Below are 15,394 nucleotides of genomic sequence, written 5' to 3'. Positions count from 1 at the left end.
AATCGTTACTTCTGATAGTACACTAGTGCTCTCCTTTCCAAGGTGGGGCAATCGTTTTGTGGTGGAAGGGAGAAATAACTGGACAGCCAGCCTAGGAGGGGCACAGATCTCCCTCTAATATTGTGTGCAAATATGGACAGTGGATTTGTACTTTCTAGCAGCAATTCCTAGACCACGATAGAACATTTCAATAAAGCATAGGGAAAATTAAAAGGAAAAAATGAGTATCATGAAACTAGGTAAACTAGTTTATACAATGTACTTATCATCAATTTGGGGTTCCCTTCAGGATTTTCTTCTTCCTATAGATCAAGTTTTGCTTCTACGTGATACTGCTTATATTTAACCTCTATCTTAAAAGCACCTTGGACAGCTCGAAATCCAAACCAAAACAAGGGACAGTCCAAGTGAGATAAGCATTTTCTCTTTTCTTATTGTATGATGTTGCTTATATGCAGAATCTAAAAAGAAATGATAAAAATGAACTTATTTACAAAACAGAAACACACTCACAGACTTAGAGAAGGAACTTATGGTTACAGGGTGGGGGTGGGGGGGAAGGGTGGGGGGGAGGGATAATTAGGGAGTTTGGGATTGACAGGTACACACTGCTATATGTAAAATGGATAACCAGCAAGGACCTACTGTATAGCACAGGGAACTCTGCTCAATATTATGTAGCAACCTAAATGGGAAAAGAATTTGAAAAAGAATAGATACATGTATATGTATAACTGAATCACTTTGCTGTACACCTGAAACTATCACAACATTGTTAATCAACTATACTCCAATATAAAATAGAAAGTTAAAGAAATGTCTCTTTTCTAATTATTTAAGGGCTGCCTTCAAGTATATCTTTCCTTCCTTAGGACCTGCTCTTTGATCAAGAAGTTCTACTTCATTTGAGTAAACTTCACCCTGTATACATAGGGCCCTACTTCTGCAAGATTACCTCTACCAGCCAACTCTAGGAAAGGCAATACACTTAGTCTAGAGAGTCACTTATTAGCATGACAAAGTGCCAGTTTTAAATAAGAGTAATTAACTTGCCCAAGATCACAGCTAGGAGGGAGCAGAGCATGAATCAGATAGGGCTGCTGAATTCTAGGCTGATAAACAGCACATTTGTTCTAATAGACAGGGTATCACTTCTGGTTGGTTGATAGCTGTGCCCTGTAGATTGTAAAATAGCTTTAGTATCACTCCTATTCCATCATTATTTCATGATACCCAAAGTATAACAAGTAACTGGAGATTTTCTCACTGGGATAACCTGCATCCTTGGCAACTTTGCAGTGTAAAATGGCCAGGTTGACAGGTTTATTTAGAAATCTACCCGGCCCATGAATAGCTATTTAGAGCTATAATCTAGACCATCTGTGAAGCAAATCTATGATTAACCACTCCCCTGGATTCAGGGAACAAAAACATGAAGCTGAGGGGCTTCCCTGGTGGCGCAGTGGTTGAGAGTCCGCCTGCCGATGCGGGGGACACGGGTTCGTGCCCCGGTCCGGGAAGATCCCACATGCCGCGGAGCAGCTGGGCCCGTGAGCCATGGCCGCTGAGCCTGCGCGTCCGGAGCCTGTGCTCCGCAACGGGAGAAGCCACAACAGTGAGAGGCCCACGTACCGCAAAAAAAAAAAAAAAAAAAAAAAAAAAAATGAAGCTGAGGTGTGTGTTAAAATTAAAAATTTAAGTTAAAGTAATTAAAATGCCTAAAACTGCTCTAAAATAAGGTCTTTTTTAAAAAAAAGTAACTAAAATTATTTTGAAACTGAAATACTTGTGTGTAAACCAAGGTCTAATATTATTTTCAGGAATTAAATTTTTATTTGAATAACTCAGAAAAGAATTCAGTAAGCTCTATTATCCTTTTCAATGTTTTTCTTATCTAAGAAAATGTGGATTGTTTTTTTCTGTAATAGAATATGCAAAGATTCACTTTATATTTACTTATCAATTTATAATATTCAGATTGCTTTCCTATGCATTAATTTTTTTTCAGTTATCAGAGGAGCAGTTTCATATACTGGTTAAAAATAGGGACTCTAGAACCAGACTACCCGGGGTTTAAATTCCACTTCCCAAATTAGTAGCTGTATAATCTTAAGCAAGTTACTTAACTTCTCTGTGCTTTAATTTCATCATCCTTATAATGGGCACAGCTCTTGTACCTAATTCAGAGATGCAGAGTTGTTGAATTAATGCTGTAAAGTACTTGAAACAGTAAACACTCAGTGTTAGCTATTGTTAATATTACTATGTCATAACATTCTGAGAACTAGTGGCAAAGTGTCTGAGGGGGTTAATGGTAAGTGGAAGAACCAGGGCAGGAACCTTGGCATTGGAGCACTTAGCATCCCTGCAAGATTATGGTTTGTGGGAGTAGGCTGGACTCAGGCCTCTGACAGTGTGCAGGGCTCTAAAAGAAGACTAAGTCTGGGAGATTTCAGTGCTGATCTGTACCTGCTTCAATAAGTGAATAAAGCAGGTTATAAAATAAGCTTGAGGATACACTATTACATACTCGGTGTGATCTCAACCATTAAAACAAAACATAGAATAAGGATGGGAGAAAAGACAGCAAGCAAATATGCCAAAATATCAGAAGAGTTTTTCCCCTGAAGATGGGATTATGGGTAACTCTTTGTTTTTATAATTCTCTCTACTTTCTAAATATTCTGAATTAAGCAGAGTATTGTTTTGATAATTAGGGAAGAAAAGTAAAAAAAATAAAAACAATTCCAATAAAAATTGAAATTTGTCTTATCCCAATTGAGTCAAATAATGGAGTGCAACGAAAGGTAGGTGAGGAAAAAAGATTAAAATCGAAATGTTCATTTTAGAGGGCTTTTGCTATCTGAATTAAAGCAAGAACTGCCAGACCCACACTTCATTTTATGAATTTGGCATTTCAGATAAAAATTAAGCACATGTTAATCAACGAGCACAGCAGTTACACAAAGGCAGACCTCTTTGAGAAAATAAATCCTTCTAACACAATCAGGCAGGTTTGTCTATTCTGGACCGAATGAACCGCTAAGTTTTTTTCCACAAGAGGGCGGTAACTGCTCAGGATTTCTTCAAAAGGGCCTGAAGGACCCAGGAACTATAAGCAAAGCAGTGACGCAAATAAAACAACTTTTTCTCATCGAAGAATAAGGAGCCACACACGTGAGGCGGCTGAAAGGACCAATGCTGACACACTCACACGCAACAACTTTTAGCAGGACTGAAAGAGGAACTAGTTCACAGGCTCGTTTAAAATTACTTAAATTATGTTCAGTGGACATCATTTATACAGGTGTAAATTTTTTACGACCCTTCACATCAGATATTGTTTAATCTGGTGGTGAAACTGAACCAGCATTTTATTCTTTAAGGAAATTGTAGAAACTCACAGACATTCCTTGGAGCGCATGATTCCACGCCGGATCCCCGTCTCCAGAATATACATCAAAGCAAGTGGGTTCCCCGGAAGCAAATGGGGTCTCTGCATAAAATGCTTGGGAGCGTGAGGGGTCGGTGCTATTATACATACATGTATGTGCTTTGCTGAAGTTGAAGACTAGTTTTCTCTCTAGTAGGTTATTGGTGTCTTCTTGCAATTATTCTTATTCCTGGATCAGGCCTTGATATTGCAGACATTTCTGGACTTTAGTATTCTCCATCTTCTTGGACTTTTCAGAACCCTCCCTTCCGAGTGCACGTGTCTCCCAGGAGAGCTCAGTACGTATTCTGCAGTTGTGCACAGGACTGCCATGCAGCTACTTTGAAGATCGCTTAGTGGTGGTGATGGTGGGGGGATCCTGGCTTGACGTTCAAGATCTTTTTAGTAGTACATCCAACGAGGCAGTCAACACCGAGGGTCGCTTCCCTCTCGTGTTTTGCGTTGACTTCGGCTGGAAGAGCGCCGACAGCAGGATCCCCCAGCGCTCTTCCCCACCCAGCATTGTTGGCCCCTCGCTACCCCAACCCTTCCCAAGTAGTCTCGTTAATTCCCGGTCAGCAGAAGCGGCCAAGGGTCGCGTTCCCATCCCGCCGCGTTTACGGGTTGCAAAGATGCAGACAGCCGTGCTCTCCCTCCTCGCCGGTTCTCCTTCTCTGACACTGGGTTGTTCCAAGATCGTGGACATTCTTCTTTCTCCCTTGAGTTGCCACTTACCTGCCCGCTAGACCCCTCTTTTAACATGAACGTAAACCCAGCCGGCCTCTGGGTTCAGCCCGAACAGGCCCCACTCGTCGGCGGAAGTGGAGTTATTAAAGAAGTCATCCAGACGATACAAGCAAACACATTTTCTAGTGGGTTTTGGCCTGAAACACACAAAATTCCCTTCATCCCCTCCTCCCTCCTTCTGCGAATATAGAATTGGCTTCCTGTGGCTACACTTGAGTATCCCGACCTTTTATCGTTAACATATCTGGGGAAGAATAGTTATCACCCATCCACGATAGACTGCTGAATTTAGGTACACTTAGCTGAGATTTCATTTGCATTCCTTCTGTGAATTACTCGGAATTTAGTGGCTGCTCCTTCATTTTAAAACAGAAGTATCAACGCACTAAGCGTTTGAGTCCAGGGTTAGATCGAGGGTAGGGTGGGCAAGTGCGTGGCGCAGGCTGCGTAATAGTAGGAGCGGGCTAAAAACAGTAACTTGAGAACTGAGGCCCTTGTTTGCAGGCTTAAAGAAAGTCAAGGGGCTGGAGAGGGGTGCGTCGCCTTCTTCACCCCTACCCTTTTTAGCCCTTTTTGAAACCTCAGAATTTGCCAAACCGCTTTCATTTGTTTTTCAATTAAAATGCAAATCATTCGCTTTCAAACACAGTCCCCCCAAATATATATATACTGTTCAGAGACGCGGGGGGCGGGGGGCGTCGCGACCACGTGTGACACGTTCCATTCCTAGGGGTTGCTTAGAAATGCCGGACTTTATTAGGTCGTGGACAGAAGCGCGCGCGGGTCCTGGGGGTTCCCCGAGGGAGAGAAGTCCGGACTCTCTAGGGCATGTGTATGCAGTGTGTAAGATGGCCCCGACCGAAAACCGGCCTCCCGCATCCGCGTCGGGATCTGCTCCTCCAGGACGCCGTCCTGAAGGAGGTTTCAGCTCTGGAGGGACAGGGCTATCTTTCCCCGCGAGAGACTGGGGCAGCCCACCCCCTTCGAGGACGCCCCTCGCTCTCCCGGCTCCCAGCTGGAGACAGACGGAGCAGATCGATGACGACCACCAGCACCAGGCAAGAGGCACCGGCCTCCCTTCAGGGCCTCGCAGCATGCGTCTGGAATACACACTGCCCCACGCGGGATTCAGGCACCAGGGGTTCACCCCCCGGGGATCGAGGTACACAGACCCCAGATTTTTTTTACTGTCACAATTAAGAACAATGTTGCTATTTTAATTCCCCAGTGTGAATGATAAGTAAAAGCAAACGATTGAGACTTCTTACCCGTACCCAGTTTTGCAACTATTCAGCGATGGCAATTAACCCGGAGTTGGGTGGAATTGAATCAATCTCTCCCGGTGTCGGTCTGTCTCTTTGATTTTTCTCTGTCTCTACCTCATCCACCCCAAATCTGATACTAAATTTACAATAGGAAAATGTTCAATTCTTTCCCAGGTCACTCTATTCACATGAAATAAAGGGGAGTAGCTTTTTAAAATTGGAATCTTTGGGAATCACTGGCCTCCTTCCCTCTCCATTCCTACCTAGTCCTTGAGAATGCTGTGAGAGATGCCGGGGATATGAGGAGGTCGCTGGTGGCCAAGGCGCGCGGTTGTGTGCCGCCTCCGTATTGGAGACTCCCGAGGCGAGAAAAAGTTTCGTTTTTAACGAATCGAGAAGCAGAGGACCCCAACACTCGGGGCAGGGCCGGGCTACACGCGCCACTCTCCTGCAGCAGTCTCCCGGCCTGCCGAAGGGGCACGGCGCTGGGGTTTAGACCCATAGCCCAGCAAAACATCCTCGCGGGGAAATAGAGACAGCCCCCTCATCATCTCTATTCTTGCTCTACTCAGCATAATTCACACTGAGGAAAGACTTCACCTTCCCCGGAGTCATATTCTAAGGTCTATGAGGTGATGGGTTTAGCCCAGTCTTGAAGTTAATGAAAAAGCGTCGGGAAGCAAGAAGGGAACTTTATTTTTATCTCAGAGGTGAATAATAAAAGTGGCAAAAGGTAAACAAAAACCCCTAGAGCTCAAGCTCAAGTTGCCACCCTTAAAAGACCAGTGCGTCGGAAATGAAGTTTATCAAAGCGGAATAATCCCTCTGGCTTTTGGTGCTTGGATGCAAATGAGTGCTTTTGGCACTCATAGCCAAACTCCGACCATGGGTGGTGCCGCTGGAATTTTATTCCTTTATTTATTATAGCTGTTTATTTCTATTTTCTGCGAATTAAGTTTGGACTTAATGATCTCATCCAAATTACTCTAGTCACCACCCCTCAATGGTGTGTTACTTTAATATCTTGCAATCTCTAAATTGTGCAAGGGTCCTCCTCCCCGTCTACACAGCTCAACCCTGCTGGACATTTAAAGATCTCCAGGGATGGAAGAAATTGAGAGGGAATAAGGGAAACCTCCCTCCAACTCAAACCCTAGACATCCCATCACCACAGCGCAGAAGCCGGAACATCTCCATCTCCCGAAACAACCCTGGACTTGAGAGCAGGGGTAAGAGTTTCGGAGACGGTTTTCAAAAAATTACAGTAGATGGGGGGGGGGGTGTGTGTGTAACCAGGTACTTCTGTATCTAAAAACTCCACCTCAATTTTGGTGATTCTGCCCCCGTAAAACTCAAAACAAATAATAATCACAGGGGAGAAAAGTTAAAAAAGTTCACAGCTCTCAGGTCAAAACATCACACGAGGAATAAATATTCCCAATAAGCTGATTCCGTTCCCTGCGAATTGAGTAAACCTATAAATGATAACATCGTGGGGGGGGGCGGGGCGGGGGGACCCAGGAATGAAAAGAAAATGAAGGAGAAGGAACTGCGAAGGAGAGCGGGAGGTGGCAAATACGGAAAAGGACGATGCTTAGGCCTACAAGAGGATTAAGGACATCTATAAGGCTTAAGGAGCAACAAATTAATTTACACAATCCTGGGAGAGCCCAGATGGCCTTTAATTAATCCCTTCAAAAGAAGGAGCCAGGCCAGGGCTACGCCGGCTGCCTGCTCCATTAGCTCCATTTTACAAGAGACCAGACTCTGTTCGAGGTGAGGCGTCGCGAGCTAGTGGGGGGAAGGGGGGTAGGGTGACGCGAGCAGGCCAGGGGGAGGCGAGGGAAGAATATGAACTGCTTTTCCATAAAAGGGTTGGGTTTCCATTATTCTTCTCTTTAAAAAGTAATACCCTCTTCATCTCTGCTCCCCCCTCCCCTTTCCCGTTTTATTTAACACAATTAATTGAGGCGTCCACTGGCCCAGCGGCCGAACCTCACCACTCGCCAGGCCCCGCCTCCGGGCCCCACCCACAGGAGGGATGGAAGTGGGAGGGGGCGGGAACGGGGCGGGAACGAGGCGGGCGCGGCCCAACGGCTCGTCCTCCTAAGCCAATCAGAGGGCGCGGCGCTCCCGAGTGGGCGCGACCCGGAGGCGACGCGAGGCCCAAGGCTGAGTGCTATTGGAGACGGTGGTTACGCCCCCCGGCCTGCACCCCGCTCCTCGGCCCCGCCCTTGCCGGCCGCCTCGGAGTGACGTCCTTCAAAGTTCTCATTTTGGACCCCCATTTCCCCCTCCCTCTCGTCCCCCAGCTAAAGAGGAGTAGGGAGTGATGCAAATGTTTTATTACCTTTGAGAGCTTCATCTGAACTGTCAGGCCCGAAGGGAAAAGGAGAGGAGAGAGAGGCAGTGGAAGAGCCGCGGAGAGGGTCAGCTTGGCCAGAGGACAGGACTTAGAAGAGCGAAGCCTGTAGAGCCGCGAAGAAAATGCGAGAGAGGAGAGGCAAAGGCGGAGAGTGAGAGGAAGAGAGGGCGCTGGGGGCGGGGGGGGGGGCCGGGGTCGCCAGGCCCGTTTTCAGAAGTGGACAGACGAGTGGAGCTGTAACCGAAGCCGTCAGACTTTTCACTTAGTCTGTTTTTCCGTGTTTTTCTCGCCCTTTTTCTTTTCAATATTGCAACTCTAGTGCCCCGTGGCCCAGAGGGGAAGGCAGGTCGGCGCGCCGAATCCGGGAGCCGCAGGGATTGGTGGCACTGCCCTTTCTGGCGCAGTAGCCTCGGGCAGCGCTGGCGGAGGAAGTCCGCTCAGAGGCCAAATCCTCCCGCGGGCTGGATGCTCTCTCTCCCTGCGCGCTACGAGCGCCGAGTGCGAATCAACCTCGTGGCCTAAAGAGCAGGGCATCCAAGTAAGATTGGACGAGCTCATCGGGCGGAACCCGGCGTCCTTTGAACCTCCCCAAAGAAAAAGAGCCAGCCCCCACTCTCCCACATCAAAGCGGAGATTCGGTGACTCTTAACTTTGTTACAAGCTCTCTGGGGCAGGCTGGGGTTTTGTTTTGCTTATTTCCAAGAGGGAGAAGATGAGAAGTAGCGCACTTTGAGCGGCGAGGAAAAAGTGAGGAAGAGAGAAGAGCCCGGGATTGAATCCGGGACTCTAAGAGGGAAAAGAGCCCAAACCACCGGGACCCTCGCTGGTCTCGGCGAGCCACCGCCTCTCGACTGGTGTGTTTGGACATTTCTGCTGCGCAGTTACGAGAGCAACTCCCAGCGGCTGCATTCTTGGCCCAGTTGGCAGGTCGCCTCCTGGTGTGCGGAGCGACTCCTCGCTCGCGCCCTCGGCGCTTCTCGCTCTCCTGAGCCCCTCCAGGGGCACCGGCCGGCGCTCCCGCTGCGTGGCTGCGGGCTCCGGCCTGATCGTGGGATGTTAGCGGTGGGGGCGATGGAGGGCACCCGGCAGAGCGCGTTCCTGCTCAGCAGCCCGCCCCTGGCCGCCCTGCACAGCATGGCAGAAATGAAGACCCCGCTGTATCCCGCCGCGTACCCCGCGCTGCCCGCCGGCCCCCCCTCCTCCTCGTCCTCCTCGTCCTCCTCGTCGTCACCCTCCCCGCCTTTGGGATCCCACAACCCAGGCAGCCTGAAGCCCCCGGCCGCGGGGGGGCTCTCATCCCTGGGCAGCCCCCCGCAGCAGCTCTCGGCCGCCACCCCACATGGCATCAACGACATCCTGAGCCGGCCCTCCATGCCCGTGGCCTCAGGGGCAGCCCTGCCCTCCGCCTCGCCCTCCGGTTCCTCCTCCTCCTCTTCCTCGTCCACCTCTGCTTCCTCCGCTTCGGCCGCCGCAGCCGCAGCGGCGGCCGCTGCCGCCGCCGCCTCAACCCCAGCGGGGCTGCTGGCCGGCCTGCCCCGTTTCAGCAGTCTGAGCCCGCCACCACCGCCGCCCGGGCTCTACTTCAGCCCCAGCGCCGCGGCCGTGGCCGCCGTGGGTCGGTACCCCAAGCCGCTAGCCGAGCTGCCCGGCCGGACGCCTATCTTCTGGCCAGGAGTGATGCAGAGCCCGCCCTGGAGGGACGCACGCCTGGCCTGCACTCCTCGTGAGTACAATCGACTGCGCCCAGTTGTGCTTGTTTTGCCCGCTCTCAGGTCATGGCCCCTGGTGTGCATGCCGAGTCCACCCATTTGCCAGCCGAGTAGTTTGGCAGCGCCAGAATCGCACGAGTTAGATGGGGCCAGGGCTTTCAGCGAGGAACTCTCGCTGTCCTGAGCTCCATGGTTCCGTCCAAGCGCCCCCCTCTCCCCAAGCCTTGGGCACGCCTCGCGGAACGGGTGTGCATGCGTCTCCACGGAACACAATGTGGTGCGGGGCGTGTCTCATCCGAGGCCCTGGCCGCTCCCGGAACAGCCCGGCCGGAACCGCATGCCCCTCCTGGGTTAAAGAGGTGGGGAGGGCAGGAGAGGCTACTGTGCTCCAGCCCGCACCCCAGCTTTCCAGTGTCCCATGCCGAAGTCCCACTCGACTGGCCTCCTGGCTACGAACCGGTGGGGACCGGCAGCGGCGAGCCCTCCACAGCCCTGAGCCGAACGCGTGTGTTTGCGTGTACGTCTCGGTCCAGGGTGTCCCCACCTCACCTCGTCGCCCTCACCACCACCACCCTCGTCCCCCGAGTACGCTCAGCCCAGGTGAGCCCACCGAAGACAGGTCCGCGGCCCGTGGAGGAGGGCAAGCGCCACTTCGGGCCGCTCCCCACCGCTGGGCCCTCGCTTTTCCACCTGCCTCGGCCCCGGACATATTGAGGGGCATCGTGGCTCTCAACATCCTAATATGAGAAAGAACCGGAGGAAGAACGAGGTAAAAGGACAAGTACGGGGGAAAATGCAACATCCCGCAAAGATCTTGCTCGAAACCAATTGAGTTACCCCAGAATCCCCCTAATCTTATAGGTAGTTGGCCAGCGCGCCGCGGAAGCTCCCATACTCCCAGGTGGCATTTAGGGGCCAGTCCCCAGTCCTTTCCTCGCTCTGTTCTTTGCTTTTGACCGAGTCCCCGAAGTTTCTTCTGTCTCCTGATCTCTTTCGTGTGGCTGAGCAGCAGTAACTGAGGGAAGCTGGGGGAGACAAGCGGAGGCTCCCTTCGGAAGCCTCGGGACGGGGGCGGCCGGGGCGGGGGCGGCTGTCGGGGAGACGTTATTGTATTCGTTTGGATGGTTACGTAGGGACCGCCAACAAAGGCGGCGCCCCCTCCCCCTCGGCCGCAGCGGCGTTCGACTGGGGGGCGATTTAGCTCTCTTGTGTTCCAAAAACAAGGCGCTCTTTGTTACGCGGGCACAGGTTGGGAAAGCGGTCAAGGAACAAAACTAGTCACCCCCATGCAAAGGCCCCGGGACCGAACGAGCCCCAACTAGACGAGGCGGTGAGAGGGGACTTTCCCACCCCGCCTCCCCTCCCACACGCCTCAATTTACTGGCCTAGAGATTGGGCCTCGGCAAACTTCAGCAGTGCGCTCCCTCTGTTGGACGTCGTTGTTGGGCAGAAGGTTATTTACTGCGGCTCCAAACACACGCGCTTTTTAAAAAACAGGTGGGTGTAAGAAGGCAAAGCGAGAAGCGCAGTGGGACTGCAAGCACCACGGCAGTTCTCGTGGCCGCCGCGGAATACACTTGCCTTTCCCACCACAACGTTGTTTCTGGAGTTCGTCTCTTCTCAGTGGAGGCGCTCATAACTGGTTGTTTCCCCCTTTCCTTTCTTTTTTAAATCTGTTCTCGTAGATCAAGGATCCATTTTGTTGGACAAAGATGGGAAGAGAAAACACACGAGACCCACGTTCTCGGGCCAGCAGATCTTCGCCCTGGAGAAGACTTTCGAGCAAACTAAATACTTGGCGGGGCCCGAGAGGGCTCGCTTGGCCTATTCGTTGGGGATGACGGAGAGTCAGGTCAAGGTGAGTGGACCTTGCAAACCTTGAGGGAGAGCTCCCCCAGGTACGTCATGCGCGCGTGTGTGCGCGCGCGCACACACACACACACACACCCCAAACTAACAAACAGCCGCCCGAGGGTGCAGTCCGAGAAGCATGGGGAGAGATGAGATCAGCGAAGGGGGTGGAGGGGGAGGTTACAAAGGCTCTGGGGTCTCTCGGGCGGGCAAACTGTTGATGAACAAAAGGAATCAAGCCTCCGCCTTTGAAATTAGGTTCATCTAGATAGCAGCATGTGCTGGGGGAACTCGCCATTATTAGAGAATAAAAGCATTACGGAAATATCAGCCCTGAGAATAGACCAGGCCAGTTAGATAGCTTCTATGTATTCTATTTGTAAGGATGTTCAAGCTTTTGTTTGTCAATTCAGGCTCCACTAGTTATATAATTTCCTAATGTAGATCAGCATTATAGTGCTACTGTATTAACTTGCAGGTTAAAAAAAACCCAATAAATCCACAAGATCTAACCACGTAGCATGGATGCATCTGCTTTTAGCTTACCTGAGGCAGCCACTTTGGAATAGTACTTTTCCAAATGAATTGACAAGATTATTACTGTATTATGAAATATAAGTTTATCAATAGATGTAAGATGTTTTACTGTTTATGACAACAAATTATAATTAAAATGTCACTTACCTTATAATTGAGTTGTATGGTGTATTTCCAGGGAATCAAATTGGAGAAATCTTTCCCTGAAATATAAAGGGATTGAAACAGCTAAGTACTTTAAATCTAGTGGTTTCCTATATTTCCGGTATTCTCTTTTGTTCCTCTTTTTTCATTATATTATATATATGTTTGTATATATATGTGTGTGTGTGTGTGTTTAAGTCTGTTTCCATTAGTTATATTGTTGATTTTAAAATTAAGTAGGGATAACATTAGCCATATCTGCTGGTCAGAGAGTATTTCCCTACAGACAAGCACCATAAAATGCATTTCAGGAGTGATTTTGTATGTGACCATTAGAGTACCATCACAGTTAAAATTATTTTTGCAGTGGTTGGTACAGAGCCTACCACAGTAATCTGGAGGTCTTCATTTGTCACCATAAATATGTCGGCGTGGCTAGAAGTGAATTATTATAGCTGTATAAAGAAACTAAAAATCACTTTCTTAACAATTCTGATTCTGTAGATAAATACATAACGGATGAGAAAATGGATGAGAAGCATAAATAGAGGATGATTCAATATGTTTGGGAAATTGGTTGCTATTGCTGATGCTTTAGGTTAAAATATATGTATCAAACACGATGTCAAACATCGTGAATAGGTTTAAAATATTTGTATAAAAATGAATGTCTTAGGGAGGGACAATATTAAAATAATATGTGAAAGACTAGGCATGCTAATAGTGGGAAGTAATGTAACTGGAAAAATTTCACTTAAAAAAAACTGATGAATATTCTTACTTTGACTTCGGTTTTATGAAAAACATTAAACCAGAGAGACAGAGAAAGACACACAAACTACTATGATGATTTCAACTTTTAAATATTTTCATGCATTTATGTTGGTTATTATTACTATTTGAGGTTTCTGTTCTAGCAGATTTTTTAAAAACTTTACATCATACATTACAAGTGTAAATGGGGAGGCGAGTGTTTACCTACCATATTTGTGTGTATTCAGACCTGAAATAAGTGAAACAGACAAATACCCCAAAGTGAAAAGAACAGAGGTAATGGGGGTGAATGGGTGTCTCTCCCACAAATCACACTAAAAAGCCAGTATACTTCAGATTGCTTGAAATACCTTAATCTAAGAAAGTTAAAAACTAACAGAATTGCAGTCATTATGAGGCAACTTTACGAAAGGGAAAAGTTTTCTACTTCAAACGAGAAAGTAGGCAAGCGAACTCTTTTAGGGAAACTCATTTTAAGTTTGCAAGTTTTTTTCTTTTCTGAGAAATCGCTCACTGACAACCTCAATACTCTTGTGTTACCATCTCTATGGCAACGGCAGTCAGCTTGTTGGTGCCTGATACTCGGAGGAAGCTGGGGCAGTGGAGACCGACTTCAACGGCCCAGACCTTGGAGGGCTCTGAGGGAGGGTGTCAAGACGTCAGGGGCCCGCAGGAGCGACTGCGGGATGTGGGAGAGAAGGCATTGCCTGGCTCTGCTCACCTGAAATTCCTTCCGCCCCTGTCTCCCCTCTTCTCCGCTTTCTCGGCCCCCAGGTTTGGTTCCAGAACCGCCGAACCAAGTGGAGGAAGAAGCACGCAGCCGAGATGGCCACGGCCAAGAAGAAGCAGGACTCGGAAACCGAGCGGCTGAAAGGGGCCTCGGAGAACGAGGAGGAGGACGACGACTATAACAAGCCCCTGGACCCCAACTCGGACGATGAGAAAATCACGCAGCTGCTGAAGAAGCACAAGTCCGGCAGCGGCGGTGGCGGCCTCCTGCTGCACGCGTCCGAGAACGAGAGCTCGTCCTGAGCGCCCGCCGCCCGCCCGGCCTCCGGCCACTCCGCGGCGACCGCGGGGACCGCGCGTCCCGTCTTCCCGCTCCTCGGGGCCCGGAGGACACGGCCCCGCCTGCCGGGGCCCTTTGCTATTTTCTAAGATGTACATATCTATTTTTTTAACCTAGAAGTTGAGCGGGGCGGGGGAGAGAGACTCGGAGGATGATGAGAAGGCAGAGAAGACCACGAAATACACCGCAAGACTAACGCAACAGACGCCGCAGCTGGGCCACCCTCCCGCCCTGCTCGGTGTCCTAGTCGCGTCCCCCCTCCCGTGTCGCCCCCGCGCCCCCGCCTCTGTCTTGCGGCCGCTGGCTGGGGTGGGGGCGCTGAGAGGGCCTCTGGACCCGTCGACGACCCACCGCGCGGGGGACCTCGGAGCCGCGCGGGCGGGCGGCTGCCACAGATGGGAAGAGGGGTGTTTCTCCCGCACAAACTGCTGTGCCGACTGAAGTGGCCTGTTGAAGGCTCTTTGTAAATAAATCGTGAGTCTCACTGACTAGGAGTTACTTTATTGTGGATATTTAAAATGTAAAATGCCTTTTTGAATTTGGTATAAAAAGATGGACCTCCTTCTTCCTGCTAACCTTCCCCTTTTAAGAGCGATTCAACCCACGTTGCCCTTTGCTTAACTGGAGAAGCGTAGTAAAGAATGTCCTCGTCCTCCCTCGCCCGCTGCCCTCCCGGGTGGGATTTGATCAATCCCGTCTCCCCTTCATCCCTCTCGCTCTTCCCGGACCGCCCCTGGCTCCGCACCCGGCTCCCGCCTCCAGGACTTGAAGTAGAACACTCGGAACCAGGAAGGGCCTCAGGCCTGCCTCTCTGTTTCTCTCCGAAATTGCACAGTCGTTTGTTGCTATTTATTAGTGATTTAAAGAAAGTGTTGGGGAGGGAGGGGCTACAATAGCTTGTATTTAATTTAACTCCTTTCTGATAAAAATGCGTGTTAAAGTAGATGGTGGGAATTGTTACAACTGCTCTGGGTCAGAAACATAAAAATCCATTTAGTTGCTGTAATTGAATTTGAAGTGTTTTGTATCATAAGAATACTATAGACTATGTAAATTGTTTTCTTTTTTAAGCTAATAACGGTGATATATTAGCATCTTTAACTTTTATTAATTTATATAAGGAATTCGGTTTGTAAAGAGAAGAAAACCCCCTTTGCAAGACCAGTTAAATGTAATGCACTTTCTGTTTCAAAGGATAAATCAAATTAAAAAACAGTTGAAGACGTCTGTTGCCTTGAATGAAAGGGTATAGATCATTTGATCTCATCAGAGATCTCAAATAAAAGTCAAAACCATAAGCACTTTATATTGGTTTCTTGGGTAAAATAGCTGTTACATGATTATTATTTTGGAAGAGTGGGGTCACATCTCCTGGTTTGGGAAGATAAATGCAGCCCCACTCATTGGGCTTCTTGGAGAGACTTGTCCAGCAGGCTGCCTCTGCTGTCTGTGTTGTCTAATTTTTTCCTGATGGCTTTTTCCTTTGCTAGGAAGTCCCCG

The 15,394-nt window shown here is 49.2% G+C and overlaps 1 protein-coding gene across 1 annotated transcript; it reads left to right on the top strand.

Moving 5' to 3' along the window:
* The first annotated feature begins 7,721 nt into the window (after positions 1–7,721).
* NKX6-1 (NK6 homeobox 1) lies at positions 7,722–15,190 on the top strand. The gene is made up of 3 exons (XM_059066422.2): positions 7,722–9,533; positions 11,205–11,377; positions 13,600–15,190. The coding sequence occupies exons 1-3, from the start codon at positions 8,864–8,866 to the stop codon at positions 13,855–13,857; spliced, it is 1,101 nt and encodes a 366-aa protein (XP_058922405.1). The 5' UTR covers positions 7,722–8,863; the 3' UTR covers positions 13,858–15,190.
* Positions 15,191–15,394: the final 204 nt, after the last annotated feature.

Source organism: Kogia breviceps, chromosome 6 (assembly GCF_026419965.1).
Source record: "Kogia breviceps isolate mKogBre1 chromosome 6, mKogBre1 haplotype 1, whole genome shotgun sequence".
In the NCBI taxonomy this organism is placed as follows: Eukaryota; Metazoa; Chordata; class Mammalia; order Artiodactyla; family Physeteridae; genus Kogia; species Kogia breviceps.
Note: the sequence above shows the minus strand (reverse complement) of the source record. Positions and strands in the feature narration are given on the sequence as shown.

Bases quoted from the DNA above. Each gene is read 5' to 3' on its own strand.
- NKX6-1 (XM_059066422.2), top strand. From the start codon at position 8,864: ATGTTAGCGGTGGGGGCGATGGAGGGCACCCGGCAGAGCGCGTTCCTG. The intron at 9,534-11,204 runs GTGAGTACAATC...CTGTTCTCGTAG, and splicing joins ACGCCTGGCCTGCACTCCTC to ATCAAGGATCCATTTTGTTG. The intron at 11,378-13,599 runs GTGAGTGGACCT...CTCGGCCCCCAG, and splicing joins TGACGGAGAGTCAGGTCAAG to GTTTGGTTCCAGAACCGCCG.